The sequence below is a fragment of the Cupressus sempervirens genome, chromosome 4, assembly GCF_028749045.1.
Source record: "Cupressus sempervirens isolate cs-2001-9-10 chromosome 4, ASM2874904v1, whole genome shotgun sequence".
Classification (NCBI taxonomy): Eukaryota; Viridiplantae; Streptophyta; class Pinopsida; order Cupressales; family Cupressaceae; genus Cupressus; species Cupressus sempervirens.
This window is the reverse complement of record NC_143121.1, coordinates 378,460,089-378,479,347: the sequence shown is the minus strand read 5'-3', so window position 1 is coordinate 378,479,347 and position 19,259 is coordinate 378,460,089. Positions and strand designations below refer to the sequence as shown.

At 34.1% G+C, this 19,259-nt stretch overlaps 1 protein-coding gene across 1 annotated transcript in view; it reads right to left on the bottom strand.

Annotated features, from left to right (window-relative positions):
• LOC149561644 (uncharacterized) overlaps positions 1 to 19,259 on the bottom strand; it is a 98,603-nt gene that overhangs the window by 8,094 nt on the left and 71,250 nt on the right. The window contains exons 2-3 of the mRNA XM_089827880.1: positions 1,434 to 1,528; positions 648 to 876 (exon numbers count right to left, since the gene is read on the bottom strand). Coding sequence (XP_089684006.1) covers positions 648 to 876; positions 1,434 to 1,528 — 324 coding nt within the window. The remainder of the gene's footprint in view (positions 1 to 647; positions 877 to 1,433; positions 1,529 to 19,259) is intronic.

Below are 19,259 nucleotides of genomic sequence, written 5' to 3'. Positions count from 1 at the left end.
TGCCAAATTCAAAAGTACTTCTACACTATCTGCTATTTATGACATTCTAAGATACTAACAAAAATTTCAATACAAGCAATTGTAAGTATCCATGAGAAACTAAACAGGCTTGTCGGCACATTAATTGTGAATGTTTTGATCCAAGTGAAGGGGGCTTATCTTGAATGGATTCTTTTCTATTGCACAGCACTGGAAAACTGTACCAGAAAGCTGAATTGTTATCTTGATTGGAATCTTTTCTATTGCAAACTGATATAATGTATTCTCTATAGCACTGGATGGAAAAAGCAGCGCAGAACTGTCTATGACAATGGCCTAGTTGTTCTTTCCCTCCAAAACGGGAAGATCACAAAACACCAAAAAATATACAAAAATCCAAAAGTAGAAACCATGCGCTCCATCAATCAGTGAAAAAACATCTGACCCAAGGTCCCGAGTGCAAGAAAAACTCCATGTCTATTATAATCAAGACCGTGTATGATCTGATAAGAAACTAATATGCAATATCAATCATGGCAACGAAGTCATAGACTTCCACTAGAAAAAAGATATAACAGTTTTAATTAATTCAAAGAGGAAGAATTCGAAGTTAAATTCACAACCAATACAATCACCAATCTGCATTATAAACAACAAAGCAAAATTACCTGCTGATGATATTTAGCTCTCTTGAAACTTGAAGAGCGACCTCCACGAACACTGTCATCCATCTCTCCTTTCACGGTGGGATCAAAATTCCTAGTTCTTGAAAAGCCCTCATCCATAAACCCAAATCCAACTCCACCTAAAGAAACTTCATGCCCAAGACTATCTCCTTTCTTGATAGCTCTGTTACTTCTCAGTTCCTCAGAAAATCCTCCTTGGACCATAACTTCGCTGCAAGTGTAAAATGTAAAGATTTATTTCTCCCCTGCTGTTCAAATGAATTTCTTCTTTTCCAAAAATTCCTTAAGCTAAAACCTTCAAATTTCAAGTTTACTGAAACCCAAATCCTACAAGCTCACTAAATTCATAATTATCTATACCCAATTCCTAAAGCAACTGCTTTCTAGATTCAAAGTTGACCATACTCGATTCCTACAACATTTCTCTTCAATGTTCAACCATTAACGTACACCCAATTCCTACAAGCCCTCAAGACTCTCACTAAATTCCTATGGCATCTTGAACTGAATTTGCACGGGCATTCCTATAAAAGTACTAGAAACCAATTCATACTGATACCGAATTCTTTATAATCCCTTCAAAAAATCAATCATCTATTTAATCTCCTACAAGGTCTCAGCATTCAATCTTGTCTGTAATAAATTCCCAAGTCAATTTTAAGCCAGTTTTCATTAATTTAGTGGCATTGAAATCTCAGAAAAACAGCAATAGATCGAGAAGATTATAGAAATTCACGAATAACTCGTCAATGGGTGTTCGGAGAGTACAAATTTAAGATGTTCTGCCGCTTCTTCAGCGTCTGATTAGCTGTCGTCCCATTCTGTTTTGATCTTGCCTTCTGGTATATATAGCTACGTAGAGCCTGACGTCATGCCATCATGTATTATGTATGTATGTGTATTAATGTATGTCATGCATGCACTTGTCCTCTTGTTTTTAACCTTTAGCGTCAGCACCACGGCTGTATTTTAACTTTTGCCGTGGAAAAAATAAAAGCTTTAATTTTAAAATATGTCTAGATAACTTGTAAGTTGTTTGGGATTTAATACACCATTGGATGACATTACAATACTGAATCCTACCTTTCACCTTTTTATATGTGGTATGCCTCTTCATTGATTTTTATAGAAATATATTAGTATTTTATGTTTTATGTAAATAAGAGGGAGTAAACATTTGCACTACAAATCATTGTCATCAAAGTCAATTAGGAGTCAACCAAACCCAATTTCATCTTTATGGAATTTGAATAGTAGCAAAAGTATAAACAAAGAGTGTTTGGTGTCTTATCAAAGGTGCATTTATATCCAATTTAAGCTCTAGTTGTTAGCATAATTAAAAGTCAATTATGAGTTGACCAAACCCAATTTCATATCCATGGGATTTGAACCTAGTTGATAGCATAATCAAGAAACGTATCAATCTATCATCTTCCCCACCAATTGAAGTCCAACCCTTCAATTTCTTTATTTCTTTTCAGCAGGAATTTGTGCTTAGCCTAACTTTCAATTTATATTTAGTACATGTGTCTTCAAAAGTTATTCTTAGAAATAATTGGATTATATAGATATTAGTACTTTTTACTTATGTAGCAAATTCAATATTAGGTAAGAGTATACATCTAAGTTAGTCATTGTTATTGTTATAAGTAGAGGGAGAATACATTTGCACTAGAACTCATCATTGTTACATGTAGATGGATGCATACCATCAAAGTTAGCTAGGAGTCAACCCAGTCTAGTATCATCTCCATGGAATTTGAACTTAGTGGATGACATAATCAAGGAATGCATCAATTCAACATTGTCCCCGCCAATTGAAGTACAACCCTTTAATTTCTTATATATTTTTTGAATTGAATTTTCTTTTTATACCAAAGCCTGATTTAAAAATAAATAAAAAATTAGAATATGTCTCCATAATTTTTATAAGGTGCCCTTGTACACTAGAAATCATCATTGTTACATATAGATGGGTTCATATCATTGAAGTCAATTAGGAGTCAACCAAGCCTAATCTCATCTCCATGGAATTTGAGCCTTAGTGGATATCATAATCAAGGAATGTATCAATATATCATCATCCCTACCAATTGAAGTACAACCCTTCAATTTCTTGGATCTTTCTAAATTGGATTTTTTTACAATTGTAAGGTCAACTTTCTATTGTTTTTAATATTCAAAACATGTCTACATATTTTTTATAAGTTGTCCTTGTTATAGGTGGAGGGAGAAAACATTTGCAATAATTATCATCATTTCTCAAAGTAGGGGGATGCATAGTATCCAAGTCAACTAGGAATCAACCTAATGTAATCTCATCTCCATGAAATTTGAACCTTACTAGGTAGCATAATCAAGGAATTTATCATCACCCCTAGCAATCGAAACACAAATGTTCAATTTCTTAATTTTCATTAAGTTGGATTTTCTTGTACCAAATTTTTTTACTTATTTGATTGAAATTAGTGGTGTATTAGTAATTTTTAAGCATCATAATTTTTTTTTTTTTCCTTTTAATTTAGTTAAATATGAAAGACAACTTTCTATTTTTAAAAATATTTAGAATGTGTCTACATAATTTTTATAAGTTGTCCTTCTTATAAGTGGAGGGAGAAAATATTTGCACTAGCAATCATCATTTTTCAAAGTAGAGGGATGCATACTATCCAAGTCAACTAGGAATTAACCTAGTGTGATCTCATCTATCAACTTAGTGTAATCTCATCTCTGTGAAATTTGAACCTTACTAGATAGCATAATCAAGGAATTTATCATCGTCTCTAGCAATTGAAACATGAACCTTCAATTTCTTAATTTTCATTAAGTTGGGTTTTCTTGTACCAAATTTTTTAACTTATTTGATTGAAATTAGTGGTGTATTAGTAATTTTAAAGCATCATAAATTTTTTCCTTTAGATTTAGTTAAATATGAGTATAGGGAGAAAATGGTTATATATTTTCAAAGTCAAGTAGAAGTCAAATGAGTCTATCTCATATTCATGGAATTTGAATCTTTGTAAATATCATAATGAAGGAATAAATCATTGGCCTACCACTTAAAGTACAACCCTTCCGTTTCTTTTATTTTTATCAATTGGATTTGTGTGTATGAAATTGGAGCCTAACTTTCAATTTTTTAATATTTAGAATGTGTCTTCATAACAATTTTATAGTTCAAAAATTGGATTCTATAGATATTTATAGTTTTGTTTTATGTAGTATGTTTTAATATTATGTGAGAGCATACATCTAAATTAGTTGTTTTTATAAGTAGAAGGAGAAAATGTTAACAATATATATCATTATTCTTATGAATACTCCCTGGTTCTAGATGCCCAATCTCAATTTGTTCCATCAATCTGAATCATTGGAAGCCTTGGCAACCGTTATTCAAATAGATAGTTATAGGATAGACAATTTAGTAGGTCCAAACATGCCCTACTATTCTATGGTGAACTATTCATTGCAAAGGGGCAATGCCTTTGTTTTGGGGGACAAACATAGTTGGAGGTGGATTAGTTGATTGGCCCTAGATGCACATCATCGTAGTCAACTAAGTTTCAACTAAGCCTTATCTTGTATCCATAGATTTTGAACCTTAGAGGATACCATAATCAAGGAATGTATCATCACCCCTAAGCTGAAGTACAACCCTTCAATTTATTATAAAAATATTATACTTGATTTTCTTTTAGGAAATTTATTTACTTATTTAATTTAAAGTAGTGTTGTATTAGTTTTTTTTCAAGGAAAATGGCCTTTTCTTTTAATTTAGTAGAGGGAGCATGTACATCAACATTAGACATCCACATTGTTATGAGTACATGGGTGCATATTATCAAATCCAACCAGTAGTTAGTCAAACCTAATCACATCTTTATGGAGTTTGAATCTTGGCATATAACATAATCAAAGCATATAGCATCATCCTCACCAATTTAAGTAACCCTTCAATTTATTTATTTTTTAAAAAAAATCAGGTGGATATAGTTTGACCAAATTTGTTTGTTATTTTGTGCAAATATAAGTGTGTTAGTTAATTTTAAGAAACATATTTTTTTTCCTTTTGATTTTGTTGAACATAAGGTTTTTAAAAAAATTAAGTTAAACGTGATTTTTTAAATTCTTCTTTACGTATGGAGGTTCTAGAAAACATGGTTAATTGGCACACAATGTCTTTTTTAGATCAAGTTCATTGAAAATATATAGTTAGCACTAATAATTGTATGTGTTTGTGTGCCAAAAGAATTTGGATGGTTTTGCAAAAAAGAAGTTTCACTAAAGGGTCTAGTGAGAGGTTTCACACAACTATTAAGAAGGAAATAAATAATTTAAGACAATGTACAAAGGGAACTCAAGCATCTAGTACAACAATTTGTAGGTTTAGAAGATATTTCTTTGATATTATAGATGGAATTGCAAGACACGCAATATAAATAAATATTGAGAAAGATTCAAGTAGTAATATAAAAAAGGAAAAAACATAAACATCAGATGTTATATGATGAAAACATATTAGTAGGATAGCTATGCAATAATTAATGTAGTGCATTACTTGAGGTGGAAAAATCACAAGTGAGAAAGTAATTAGAGTATCAACTAAATATTTTTCATTGATGATCTTTGCACAAAAATATTCTTCATTTGAACTCTTAATGGTTACATATACATTATCATGCATTCTCGTAGTTCTTGTTAAGTGTAGTAGGAAGATGTTGATGTAGAGATATTGTGAGATCACCTAACTTGTGAAGATTCCCTTCTTTACCTTGTGTGGCTTGAAAACAAGTCATTTTCCTACTTGGATCTATAAAACCCAAAAATTGGCACCTTGATATCCTAAACCAATTTCACTGCATTAGTCTCAATTCATCAATCTCTTGACCAACAAAGTCCTATTTTACTAGGCATTTTTGACCACTTGTCTCTACTTGATCTAAGTACCAAATTGTAAGAAAAATCTTAAATCTTCAATAATAACATACTCTTATTTAATTCTTAATAATTGACTTAATTTGGCTAAATAACCCCTCTAATCGAATTAATTTAACTAAAGGTCCTAGCACTTTAATTAAATAAAATCACCCCTTTAGCTAATACATATGACATAGGGAATTAAATGTATTTGATTTAATTAAATACTTCATCCTAATTATTGAATTTAATTATTCAATTAATTTAGAAAATGCACCTATGAGGTTTATATTTAATTTAAATAAATCAAGTATTATCTCCAAAATTCTCTCTTTAGTTCAGAATTGGAAATATTGAGTTAAGCTTAATTATAGAAGGAAATAAAATCAATTAACTCCATATCTACTCCAAAAGCAATTAGTTAACTCCTTCAAACATGGAAACTTTCCAATTGAACTGAACTGTCTTCAAATCTCCACTATCCATCTGATTCAATCTCCATCATTGATCGCTTTTGGAATTCTATAGAAGGATAAATTTTGTCTCTCACTTAAGAGGATGCAAAGTTTGACTAACGAAACTCTGTCATTTTAAGTACTCAAATATTCTTGCATTCAAGGATCTCATTGCTATCATTTTCTTTTGTATCTTTCGTACTCATCTAGATAAAAGAAATGCATACATTTTAGCTTTGCTTTGCTTACTTTGTTATTAGATTAAGTTGCATCCATATATCTTAAATTGCATTCAATCTCTTAGCTTAATCTTGCATCCATTCTAGATTAAATCCTTCAATCTTAGACTAGTCTAGTTACCAAACTCTCAATTCTAAGAACAAAGCTTAAAACCCCATACATCTAGAAAGAAGGCAACAAACTGATATGACTAGGTCCTTTAGGATAAAAACTTTGACATTCATTCTCGAATGAAACCCATCATGGAATGATCATGTTGAAGTGTGTGGTTAAATAAGAGACCCATATTTAGCACATACATTTCTAGCACCCACCATGAGGTAGAAAAACCCTTTTTTTGGCCTCATTTACATTTATTTTTATCATTTTGCTTTTTGTTTCCATACTCTATCATAAAATCTCATCTAGGAAGTCCTTTCCTCGCACAAGCATTCAATTCACTCACATGGACCCTTGTGATTTCTCACACAATAGAACACTATCTCACCTGAGAACAATGTTCTCTCATGCAACATTTGGTTTTTTCTCACTTGAGAGACCATTTGCTCACTTAGAAGAAGCACATTCGTGTGTGTAGTGCCCTCATTTTACTTAATTCACATATCAAATTTTTTGGTTTTCATATTTTATGGTCATGCTAATCTAGCTTTCTTTGTGATTTATCTGATTTTGAAGCAACATAAAAATTGTCTATAGGACACATTTCAAAGGCACCTTGTAAAACACATCTAAACTTGCTAATAGTTTGATTGTAGGACATTTGGTTTTTTGAAAATAAAGGGGTAAAAACTTTATTAAAGATCAAAAAGTACTAATACAAAGAGATCAAGGACCTAAGGTCCCAAGGAAAACAAGAGCCCAACCCCAAACAGAGATAAAATAGCCAACACCATCATTTGTCATCATTCTCAACCCTGTCCTCATCAAAAATGCCCCTTAAGTCAAGACGGAGCTCCTGAGGAGCCAACTCCCAATCCTCAATTCTCCATCCCTCAACATGCTTGGAAGCCCATTTCGCCAAACAATCAGCTACCCTATTCCACTCCCTTGGAATATGGACAAAAGTCACCATTTCCATCAAAGAACTAATTTGCAAATTTTGTTGCACAATCCTAGCCAATTGCCAATTTAACATTTGCCACTTTCTGTTCAATAAGTAGGTTGATCAACACCTAGGAATTAGATTCATAAACTATTCTTCTCCACCCTAAAGCATGAGCTTTCTTAAGAGCGACAAGAATAGCCAACCCTTCCACCAGGTTAATGGTTTGAATCCCATCATAGATCAAAAATATAAAAATCACTAAGCCCAGAGAAGCTCTACCAATCTTGCTGATACTAGCTGGACCTAGATTGCCCCTTGAAGATCCCCAATCTTGCTGATGCTAGCTGGACCTGGATTGCCCCTTGAAAATGGTAGCTTCCCCCTTATGGGTTCTTGAAGATCAATACTGGTGGATCTTCAATACTGATGCATAGTGCTTCATGCTAGAAAGAGTCTTACACTGGTAGACTAGGAGAGGATTGACACCATTAGGTTGGGAGACCTAGCTAGATTACCCCATACACAGACTTGTATGGCTATGGTGACGATATTATGTAAGCACTAACACAATGAGACTAATACATTTCATTTGCTGACAGGTGAGACGATAATGAATCTAGAGGATGTATACATGATCTTCTAGCTATTAGTGCAAGATACATCAGTGATGGCTACTAGGGCTATCATAGGAGAGAGGTCTATATAATGATTGGTGAGCCCAAAGTTGAGTTTCATATATAGAGGGGACAATTTGCATTATATGAACATTTGGATCGGGTGGCCATGGATTAGAGGATATATTTTTATGTGTGCAAGCTACTGTTAGGATATGTTTCCCTAAATAATAATAGTATAGGAGTGACATTGGCATTGATACCACTGATCATTCAGATCATGGATGACTAAATCCCCATAGCATGGGGCTCACTAATTCTGGCAGAGTTGTATCAGGACTTACACCATATAGTTTGCCAGGGCACATAATGCTACTAAGGGAGAAGTGTAGGCTTTCCTACTTTACTATAAGTTTGGGCCTGGGACTATATTGTAGTGTTTAGGCTGATTGGGTGAAGAGACAGGCAGTCAAAGGAGCCTATGGTATATAATTGGGGTGATCCTCTTACCTATCACCATACATAGGAGGTTGACTACTAGCAAGTCTAGTTAGATGAGATACAGGTAGTCATATGGAGGCTGTATATGGGTCTTGGGCTATGGGTTGAGGAGAGGCAAAAAATGCCTTATACCATTTCACCTTGTTTCATTTTTGGATGATGGGAGTATATTTTCAAATAGTATCAACCATATAGGGTGTTACGATAGTTTGGATGGCTATAGGTCATACTAGGGGAGCTTGTCTAGTATCAAAGGGTTATGAGAGAGTCTGTGACTTTATTTTGACTAGCTCTCCAAAGAGAGTGTTTCTACAGGCATGGTGAGACTTAGTGCCTTAGGATTGGGATTGGTTCGGTGGGGTAGCAGATGCTAGCTCTACACAGGAGTATAGGGACTAGTTTCAGTCCATGAGGCTAGTAGGCCAAGCATAGGTGACTAGAGCAACAATAGTAGTAGATGAGATTGCTTGAGCAGTGAGGCGGGGGAAATATGAGGCTTGAGGATTGAGATAGTGGGCTAAGGCATTGGTATAGGGGGAGGCACCATAGAGGCAAAGGTAGAGAGAGGTAGAGGAGGAGGGGAGACAGGAGGAGTTGAGGTTGTAGTCAGAGAGAGGAGAGGATAGATAGGAGGAGGTGAGGCCTATTGGGGGAGGATGGTCATTTATGGGTGGGGGGATGATGGATTTGTGGGGAGATATCTGATGCTTCAATAGGAACACAACACCATGAACTAGCTATTGTGAGATGTGTAACAAGAGAGGGATCAATTTTGAGTTGAGTGGGATCAGTTCCATCATGAGTGTAATGTGGCTCAGGGGCAAGAAGAATGAGCAGAGATTGAGCTGGGGACATTATGGTTGGATTTGGGGTGGTTGGAGGTGATTGAGTTGGAGAGGGAGAGGCTCTAAGGGAGATTAGACATAGTGCAAGAGGAGAGAGACCATTTGGTGGTGGAGGTGGCAACTATGAGGGCACAAATGGTGGTAGGGGGAGGGGTGGAAGAACTAGGATAACTAAGTGTGGAGGTGGCAACTTTGAGAGCACATATGGAGGTGGGTGGAGGGTTGGAGGAGTTGAGATGGTTGAGGGGGGACGCAAAGAATTTGTGAGAGAGAGTAGGATACTATAGAGGGAGGTATCATGTAGTAGTGCCAGCAAATCAGATTGAGCACTATGAGCAACCAACACTATTGGGTACAACTGGCAGTCATACATGCATGCAAGGTAGGGGAGAGAGTGGATGGAGCACTGGGGGATCAGAGGACTGGTGGGTCTTAGCACACAAGGTAGAGCCATAGGTTAGGACATAACAAGAGACAAGACAAGGGGATTGTTAGAAACAATAGTCCACCAAGGGGGGGTGAATCAAATATCCAATAATTATCAACCTTAAATAATCTTAACCATTCAATAGAAGTAAACAACAACCATACAAAGATGCACGTACAAAATTACACCATACATGTTAACTAGAGAAACCCTTGATTAGAGGGAAAACCCCAGTGGGAATGATGCCCACAAGATGATGTACTAATTTAAATATTCCTTTTTAGAGGATAGACCCTATTAGGAGTCTATTACAAAATTTAGTACATATGAGTACCTATTAGGAGACTTTGAATCCTTTTTAGGAGATTCCAACCTTGTTAGGAGTTGTGCCAACCCTATTAGGAGTTGTGGAATACAGAAGGATCCACTGTCCAAACACATTATAGGGAAAGATCACCAAACTCATTATCTAACTAATCTTTCAACTATTCCCTATAGAATATTTCTCTGTAATGTACTTTAACTTCTTTCCTCTATCTTATCAACTAGGCCAATCACTATTAGACCTTGTAGACTAGGTCATGAACCTTAGATCCAAGTATCAAACTTTGGATCTCACAATGAAACCTTGGAAACAAAGTTCTCTTCACCTTCACTCTGCTTTACTTATCTTCACATTTTGCTCTTCGTGTTTCTTGCAATCATTTGTACATCTCATCCATCTCATCCATGATAAAGGAAAATGTCCTTCCTTTATACAAAATCCATAAAACAATTCCCTGAGTCTACTATTACACCTTCTTAATTAATTATTACAGGACCTCATTAAGAACATGTTACACTTAGTGATAACATTAATCTTCCACATTGTAACTTGAATGAGTTTCCATACATGTAACATTATGATGAGTGAGCTTAGCTATGTCATCTCCAGAATTTCTTCTTCACATCTTTAACTTCAGTTTCTCAGAATAAGAACTCTGCTAAGAGATATAACAAGTTTACTAGTTAATGCCTCTATAAACTCTATCTTAAAACAATCTTTACCAAAACTTGCATAACTTCTTCCAAACTTAATATCTTATGCTTCTGAGGTTAGGTTATTATAATAGACACTTAGTATAATCTCCCTTAAACCTTGCTTAGTGAAAATTCTCAACTAGCTATCCATACCAACTTGATCTTTACCATTGTTCTTTTGTCAGATACCATAGAAAACTACTATGTTGACATCAATGACAAACATAGTCATGAATGTAACATATTATCATATAATGATCTAATTATGTTTTTACAATAATCTCCTATAGAAGTATCATCAGCATTCATGATTCCAACAATCTCCCCCTTCGTCATTTATGGCAACATAGATGAAAACCATGTAGTTCCAAAAATACCAATTGTAAAGATTGTTAATCTTTCTTTTCAAATCATCTTCATCAATAAATATCCCTCATTGATATAACTCAATGTGCTTTGAATCAATTTTTTTTTCCATATTCAAAACTATTTTTCATGCTGTAAATCTCTCCCCCATTGACATCAGTGTCAAAGGTTTCAGCAACCATCAACCTCTGCAACAACTAGTTCTAACTAGCTTAAGTGTCAAAAGACACTATTCAAAATAACATCCAAAAAGAGTCCTACATGACTCTGTCCATCATAGATACTCCCCCATATAGGAAGCATCATCATTCAGTCCAGAAAAACAATAGTGCTCTATTACACTAGATTGATGACTCTTGAATCATCTACTCTAATGTAGGAAGGGGCATAACACCTAGCATACCTCAAAATACTCAAAAATCTCTTTGGGAAGAGGCTCCATTAAAATATCCGCAATATCCTCTTTGGTGCTTACATATTCTAATCTAATTTCCTTTTCTACAACTTTCTCTCTCAACATGTGATATTTGATAGAAATGTGCTTAGTCTTAGAATGCAACACTAGATTCTTATACATATTCATTGTGCTTGTGTTATCACAATGTGTGACAAAAGGTTCACTGAGCTCTATCCTTATATCCTTTAGCATCTACTTCATCTAGAAAACTTGATTACAATTTTTTTCTACTACAACATACTCTACTTCAGCTATACTTTGTGAGGTATAGTCCTACTTCTTGCTTAACAAAGAAACCATTCTTCCTCCAAGAAAGAAGGCTCCACCATTGGTGCTCTTTCTATCATCCATATTGCCTACTCAATCAACATAAGTATAAACATATAAAGTAAAATCATTAGATCTATCATGCCACAATCCAAACTGTAGTGTTCCTTTAAGATATCTAATTATTCTTTTGATTGTTGCATAATGTGCTTCTCTGGGATCAGCTTGAAATCTCATAACAATTCCAACTACATTCACTATATCTGGCCTTTTGTGAGTTAGATATTGCAACCCTCCAATCATAGATCTGTACTTCTTCTGCTCAATAGTAGGTGTCTCATCCTTTGTAGATAACATGTGTCCAATTAACATAGGTGTTCTAACTAGTTTACATGTTTTCAAACCAAACCTTTTTTGTAGATCTTTCAAATACTTGGTTTGAGAAATAAAGATTCCTTCTTTGTCCTACACAATCTATAATTCTAGGAAATATTTGATTTTTCCTATAATGCTTATTTCAAATTCCTTTTTCATATCTTGCTTCCAATAGTCATCTTTACATGCTTCATCTACATTCTTTGGTTCAACTTGAGATATCAAGCATAGTTCTTCATTGATTATGCTTCTTGTCATCACACCTTTATCTCTACTTCTAATGATCTTTGTCACATTCTTACTAGAAGTAGGAATTGTTATGTCAACTTTAGCTCTATTGAAGGCTCTAAGCTTTGATCCTACCTTTGCTCACCTTCATTATGCAAATCATTGTTAGTCTCAAAGAATACTTTATCATTTCTTAGTTTAGGAACAACATTCTCATCATCAGAATTGTAATCAACTACTCTTTCTTTTATCCTGAATTTCTTATTTACTCTTACATTTTTACTTTCCACAATAGTCTTAGTTCCTTGATTATACATCTATAGGCTCTAATTTTCAATGAATAACCAAGAAACATACCTTCATCACTTCTTGCATCAAACTTAGCAATATCATCATCTCTTTTGATGTAACATTTACTACCAAAATTTATGAAATGCTTAACTTTAGGTGAGTGACCAAACTATAGTTCATAAGGGGTCTTGTTTGTGTCTTTCCTAACTTGCACTCTATTCATAGTGTCGACTATTGTATTCATAACTTCTCTCCAATACACCTCAGATACATCATTCTCAACTAACATAGCTCTTGTTGCTTTTGTTATTGACCTATTTCTTCTCTCTACAATGCCATTTTGTTCAGGGGTTCTCAGAGATGATAACTATCTTTTGATTCTATTAGCTTCACAAAAGATGTTAAACTCATTTGAAGTAAATTCTCCTCCTCTATCTAATCTTAAACATTTAATCTTCATACCTGATTTATTCTCAACTCTATTCTTGAATATCTTGAACTTATCAAATGCCTTTGATTTTTCTTTAAGAAATGCTACCCACATCATTCTAGAAAATCATCAACTAAGATCATGAAATACGTTTCACCATTGAATCCTTTAGTCTTGGTAGCACTGCTAAGATCTATATGTATAATCTCCAACTTAGCTATACTAGTGAAGTTGTTGTTGGGAAACGAAGTTCTGTTATGCTTTGCCAATACACACTCCTTTCAAATTGTGTTAGTAGGCTTAACAATCTTAGGAAAATCTCTAACTACAACTATACTACTAGTTTTCACAATACTATCAAAGTTTATATGACAAAATATCTTATGCCATAATCAACTGTTGTCTACCTTAACAAAAAAAGCTTGTCATTTCAGTTGGATTCAACTAAAATACATTACCTCTAGATCTGGTTCCTATTCCAATTACCTTTCCATCTTTGTCTCTGATCATGCATGTCTTCTCTATGAACTATAACTGATAATCCTTATCCACTAGTTGTCCAACACTTAGAAAATTGTGTTTCAAACCATGAGCAAAATATACGTCCTTAGTGTTAGTATTACCATCAAGAGTTATAGATCCAATACCTTTAAGATGGCAAGCTGCATTGTTTCCAACCCTAACAATGCCTCCATCATGACTTTTGAAATCAACAAACTTGTTCATGTCACTAGTCATATGATGTTAACAACCACTATCAATTATCCAGTTAGATTTCTTTTCAACCCATGATACCAAAGCCATCTTCTCTGGACTTTCTTCTTTAATAGCTACAAATCCTATTTCATCATCACTAGCACTTACTACTTGTCCATTAGAGTCATTTTCTTCATTTGCATACAAACACTCTCTATCTCTTCTAGGTTTGAACTTTCCTTTATACTTCTTCTCTCTTTAAGGACACTTAGATGCATAAAGATCAGACTCATTACAAGACCAACATTAAAAAAATTTCTTACCATCTTTTTCTCTTCTTACCAGAAGGGCTACTTCTTCCTCTATCTTTCTATTCTCATCAGATCTACGACTATTAGCAAAGTCTCCTCTAACACTTGTGCTCCTTAATAGGTTAGGTTGAATATTTAGGGCACTCAAAGTTGTTTCTATTCTAGTCAATTCTCTGAACTATCTAAGCTCATTTTGAACTGCTTCAAGTCTCCCAAGTAATGTTTCCTTTGTGAAATCTTTAGTAGAAGAGATCAATAACTATATCATTTGAACTGCTTGCTTAAATGGTGGCTTAAGCTCCTCAATATCTTCTAGATCACCTCATCATATTCCTTGGTTCCTACTTGAGATCTGATACCTACAATAATTTTTGATATCTTACCTACATATGTTCCTATAGATTCGTCTTCCATCATCTTAACATCTTGAAATGCACAAATCTAGCTTTGTAACCTCAATTTCGTAGAATTTTCATCATCTTCAAAACTATTTTCCAAAGCTTTAAAAATCTCATGAGAAGTATTAAGTGATTTTACCTAATTGTACTCAATTTTAGGAAGTGCAAACAATAGTGCTTCTCTATCTCTCATGTCACACATGAAAATTTCCCTTTCTTCCTTAATACATGATTCCAAATCTTTTTCAACAATTATTGTCTTTTCTAATTTTTTAAAGATCCAATATCCTATACTCATACACATCATATGTGTCTTCATCTTTTCCTTCTAGCTACCATAGTTTTTTCTATCAAACTTTGGACTATCCTTTCTGAATATGTTTTCCATGGATCTCCCAAAGTTGTTAAACTTTATCTTTAAGGACCTAATGCTCTAATACAAATTTTTAGAAACAATAGTCCACCAATATAACTGAGAAGGGGGGGGGGGGTGTGGGGTGAATGAGTTATCCAATAAATATCAACCTTAAATAATCTTAACCATTCAATCAAAGTTAATAGAAACCATACAAAGATGCACATACACAATTACACTAGATATGTTAACTAGGGAAACCCTTGACTAGAGGGAAAACCCCAACAGGAATGATGCCCGCAAGATGATGTACTAATATAAATATTCCTTGTTATAGGATGGACTATGTGAGTCTATTACAAAATTTAGCACATATGAGTCCTTGTTAAGAGAATTTAAATCACTTTTAGGAAATTCCAACCTTGTTAGGAGTTGTGGAAGACAAAAGGACCCACTATCCAAACAGCTTCTGGGGAAAGATCATTGAACTCACTATGTAATTGATCTTTCAACTATTCCTTGTAGAATAACTATTTGTACTATACTTTAAATCATTTCCTCTATCCTATCAACTAGACCAATCACTTTTAGACCTTGTAGACCAAGTCATGAACCTTGGATCTAAGTATCAAACTTCAAATCTCACAATGAAACCTTGGCAACTAAGTTCTCTTCACCTTTGCTTTTCTCAACTTATCTTTGCATTTCACTCTTTGTGCTTCTTGCAATCATCATACATCTCATCCATCTCATCTATGATAAAGGAAAATGTACTTCCTTTATACATAATCCATAAAACAATTCCTTGAGTTGGCTGTTACACCTTCTCAATTAATTATTATAGGACCTCATTAAGAACACATTACACTTAGTGATAACATTAATCTTCCACCTTGTAACTTGAATAACTTTCCATACATGTAACATTATGATGAGTGATCTTAGCTATGCAATCTCTAGAATGTCTTCTTCACATCTTTAACTTCAGTTTCTCAGAATAACAATTTTGCTAAGAGATATGAAAAGTTTACCATAACATGCCTTTGTAAACTCTATTCGAGAACATTCTTCACCAAAACTTGAATAACTTCTTGTAGACTTAATATATTATGCTTCTGAGATTAGCTGCATATACTAGACACTTAGTATAATCTCCCTTTCACCTTGCTTAGTGTACTCAACTAGCTGTCCATACCAATTTGATCTTTACCACTATTCTTCTGTCAGATACCATAGAAAACTACTATGTTGACATCAATTAAAAAAACAATCATGAATGTAACATCTCACCATGATAATGATCTAATAATTTTTCTACAATACTCCCCCATAGAAGTGGCATCAACATTCATTCTTCCAACAATATGTCAGTGGAGGGATGAGACAAAGAATTTGGGTACTGGAGGAGGGCAGATGAGGCCACCACTACCAGTAGCAACAGTGGTAGCGTAGAGTGTAGATAGGGACCCTTATGAGTCTCATGGCAAGGATGTGATGGACAAGGATGAGGAGGAGCACTGATACACTGCATTTTTATGATCGATAGGATTTTGGTTAATGTATAGATACATATCTTGGTGAGTACATACCTGATGTATTTGTATGGATAGTTGTACCATATGGACATTGGATTGGACTATGATGGACTTTTGTATTCTTTTAGGGATGGGTGATGTATTCATTATTCATTGAGGATGTGGGATATATATATATATATATATATAAGCATTCTTTGGGTTGGGAGATGTGTGTAATGAGTACTATGCTTATGTGACGTTACTATACTGTATGATTTATATGGGATGCATGTGGATAGATGTATGAGATTGATTGACATGTGTTATGTAGGATGTGATGGTTTCTATATGATGTATGATATGCATGATGTTACTGACACTTTGTGATGTAGGATGTGATGCTTTATATGTGATGTATGATAAAAAGAAATCTAACTAATGAAATGATTATGATGATGTAAAATGGATAACATAAAATGAACCTACAAACCATGATGATGCAAATGATAACTAAAATGTATGGACAAACCATGAGGATGAAAAAGGATGAGTAAAATGAACCTAAAACTATGATGATGGAAAAAGGATAAAAATGAACCTAAAACTATGACAATGAAAATGAACTTAAAAGCTATGATGATGAAAATGAACCTAAGATTATGATAATGGAAATGAACCCAAGATTATTATAATGGAAATGAACCCAAGATTATAGTAATGGAAATGAACCCAAGATTATGATAATGGAAATGAACCCAAGATTATGATAATGGAAATGAACCAAAGATTATGATAATGGAAATGGATATAAAGCTATGATGGTGGAATAATGGACCTAAAACTATGATTGTGAAAAAAATGGACCTAAAAAATATGATGGTGAAAGAATGAAACCACAACTATGATAATGAAAATGGATCTAAACTATGATTTTAAAAAAGGATCTAATAATATGATAAGGAAAATGATGATTTAAAATTACCTTGAAAATTATGATGATGGAAATGATAAGTAACATGGGACTTAAAGAATTATGATGCTGCAAATGATGACTAAAAATGAAAAAGGTCATGATAATGTGGTGAGAGATGAGTGGACATGAGATTAAATGAAAGTAAAATGATAGGGAAACATATGTGGAAGTAGGAGGGTGGATAGTATGGATTTGTAGCATATGACTGATTGACCATAGCTATGGTTGGGGGAAACAATGTGCACAACTTGAAACATAATACTTGTGGGACAAGAGATCTAGGGAGATGTGATGGGTGAGGAGATTAGAGGGAAAAGAAAACATGATAGGTTTTGAGATTGGATTTGAGGTGATGGGGTAGAAAGTGAATAGGATGATAGGAGATCTAGGGATGCTTTTAGGAATAGAAATTGGTTAGGTAGGTAGGATAGATGTTTATTGTAACATAAGAACATGTAGGATTTGGTAGTATGGATACAATAAAGTGGAGATGAATGAGATTTTCTTGTTATCGAATGAAGTGATGGGATGATGGAATTATTCTTAAAGCTTGAGGGTGGGGTACTTCATAAAGAAGTACCACAATGTAGTTTGAACACTTAATTTTATATAGGAATATTGGAGATATTACAAAGTTACCAAGAACATCAAGGCTTGTACCCCAATATTTGATAGGTTTGACTCGAACAAGCATACAAGGATTGCACCATGTGATCATGAATGAGCATGTGTTTGGAATAGGCAAGGGTCACATTTGACTGACCCACAAGAAGAAAAAGACCTAATCAAACCCTGGCACTCAAATTGCCCCATTTGTAACACACCATGATATAAAAGATTATGGCGACCTTAAGGAGGGAATAACCAAATTGCTTGGAAAAGATGCTTCAAGACTTGAAAAGTGAAATCTAATATTGAAAGCAAGAATAAATCCATTTAAAAAGTAACATTTTTCCAAAGAGATTGGAAGGACTGGATATTGACAGACCAAGATTAGACATGAGAAAGGATGCATCCTACAAGGACCTTTTAGTAGTATTCAAAAATTTATGAGGAGTTTGGAAACTATAACCCTTCTTAGGAAAACTCTTTGATGACAAGGGATTTTTCTACATGCTTCAAAGAATGACCTAGACTAGGGAGGATGAGAAAACAAGGATATTCAACAAACAGACCAAGATATGTTCAAGGGTTTCTCTATAAAGGCTTAGAGTAAAAGGCTGGTGGTATATTGAAAATGGAAAAAACTCTCAGGATGAGGATGTAGTGTGAATAATCTCATATAGTTAACTATTGCTAGAGTTACAAGTGGTATGATACACATAAATAGTATAGGAGAGAAGCTATGTGTGATATGATACATGTGATAAGATATATGGATATGATACATATGCAACATGAAATACATGTTAGTAAATATGTGATAGGATACATGGATGCAATATACATGGAAAGAATCATGGTATAATATACTACTCTATTTTGATTTCCAAGCTCTGGGATGGGGATAGTGGTATTGATAGTGTGGTAATGGGATAGTTGGAACACGTTGGAAAAATGAGAAGATGGATGACAAGATATGGGGGGAGATAGTGAATAGATGTAGATCATTGATAGATAATGGGAAGGCCAAGTACATATGGCACCTATTTTCTAGGTTTTCACCAAGATACCTATCCAATGCACTTGAATTGTCAAGTTTTCACCATTAGATGGTTATTTCTTTTTACTTTTTTCTTTCACTTTTTTGGATTTTTTGTTTTTTTTTCACATGACTAGCAAGACACTGAGGAGGTTAGGCATAGAACTTCTTGAGATGAATGATGTTGGTGGTATCATTCAGTACTTCACCTTATAGGGTTGATA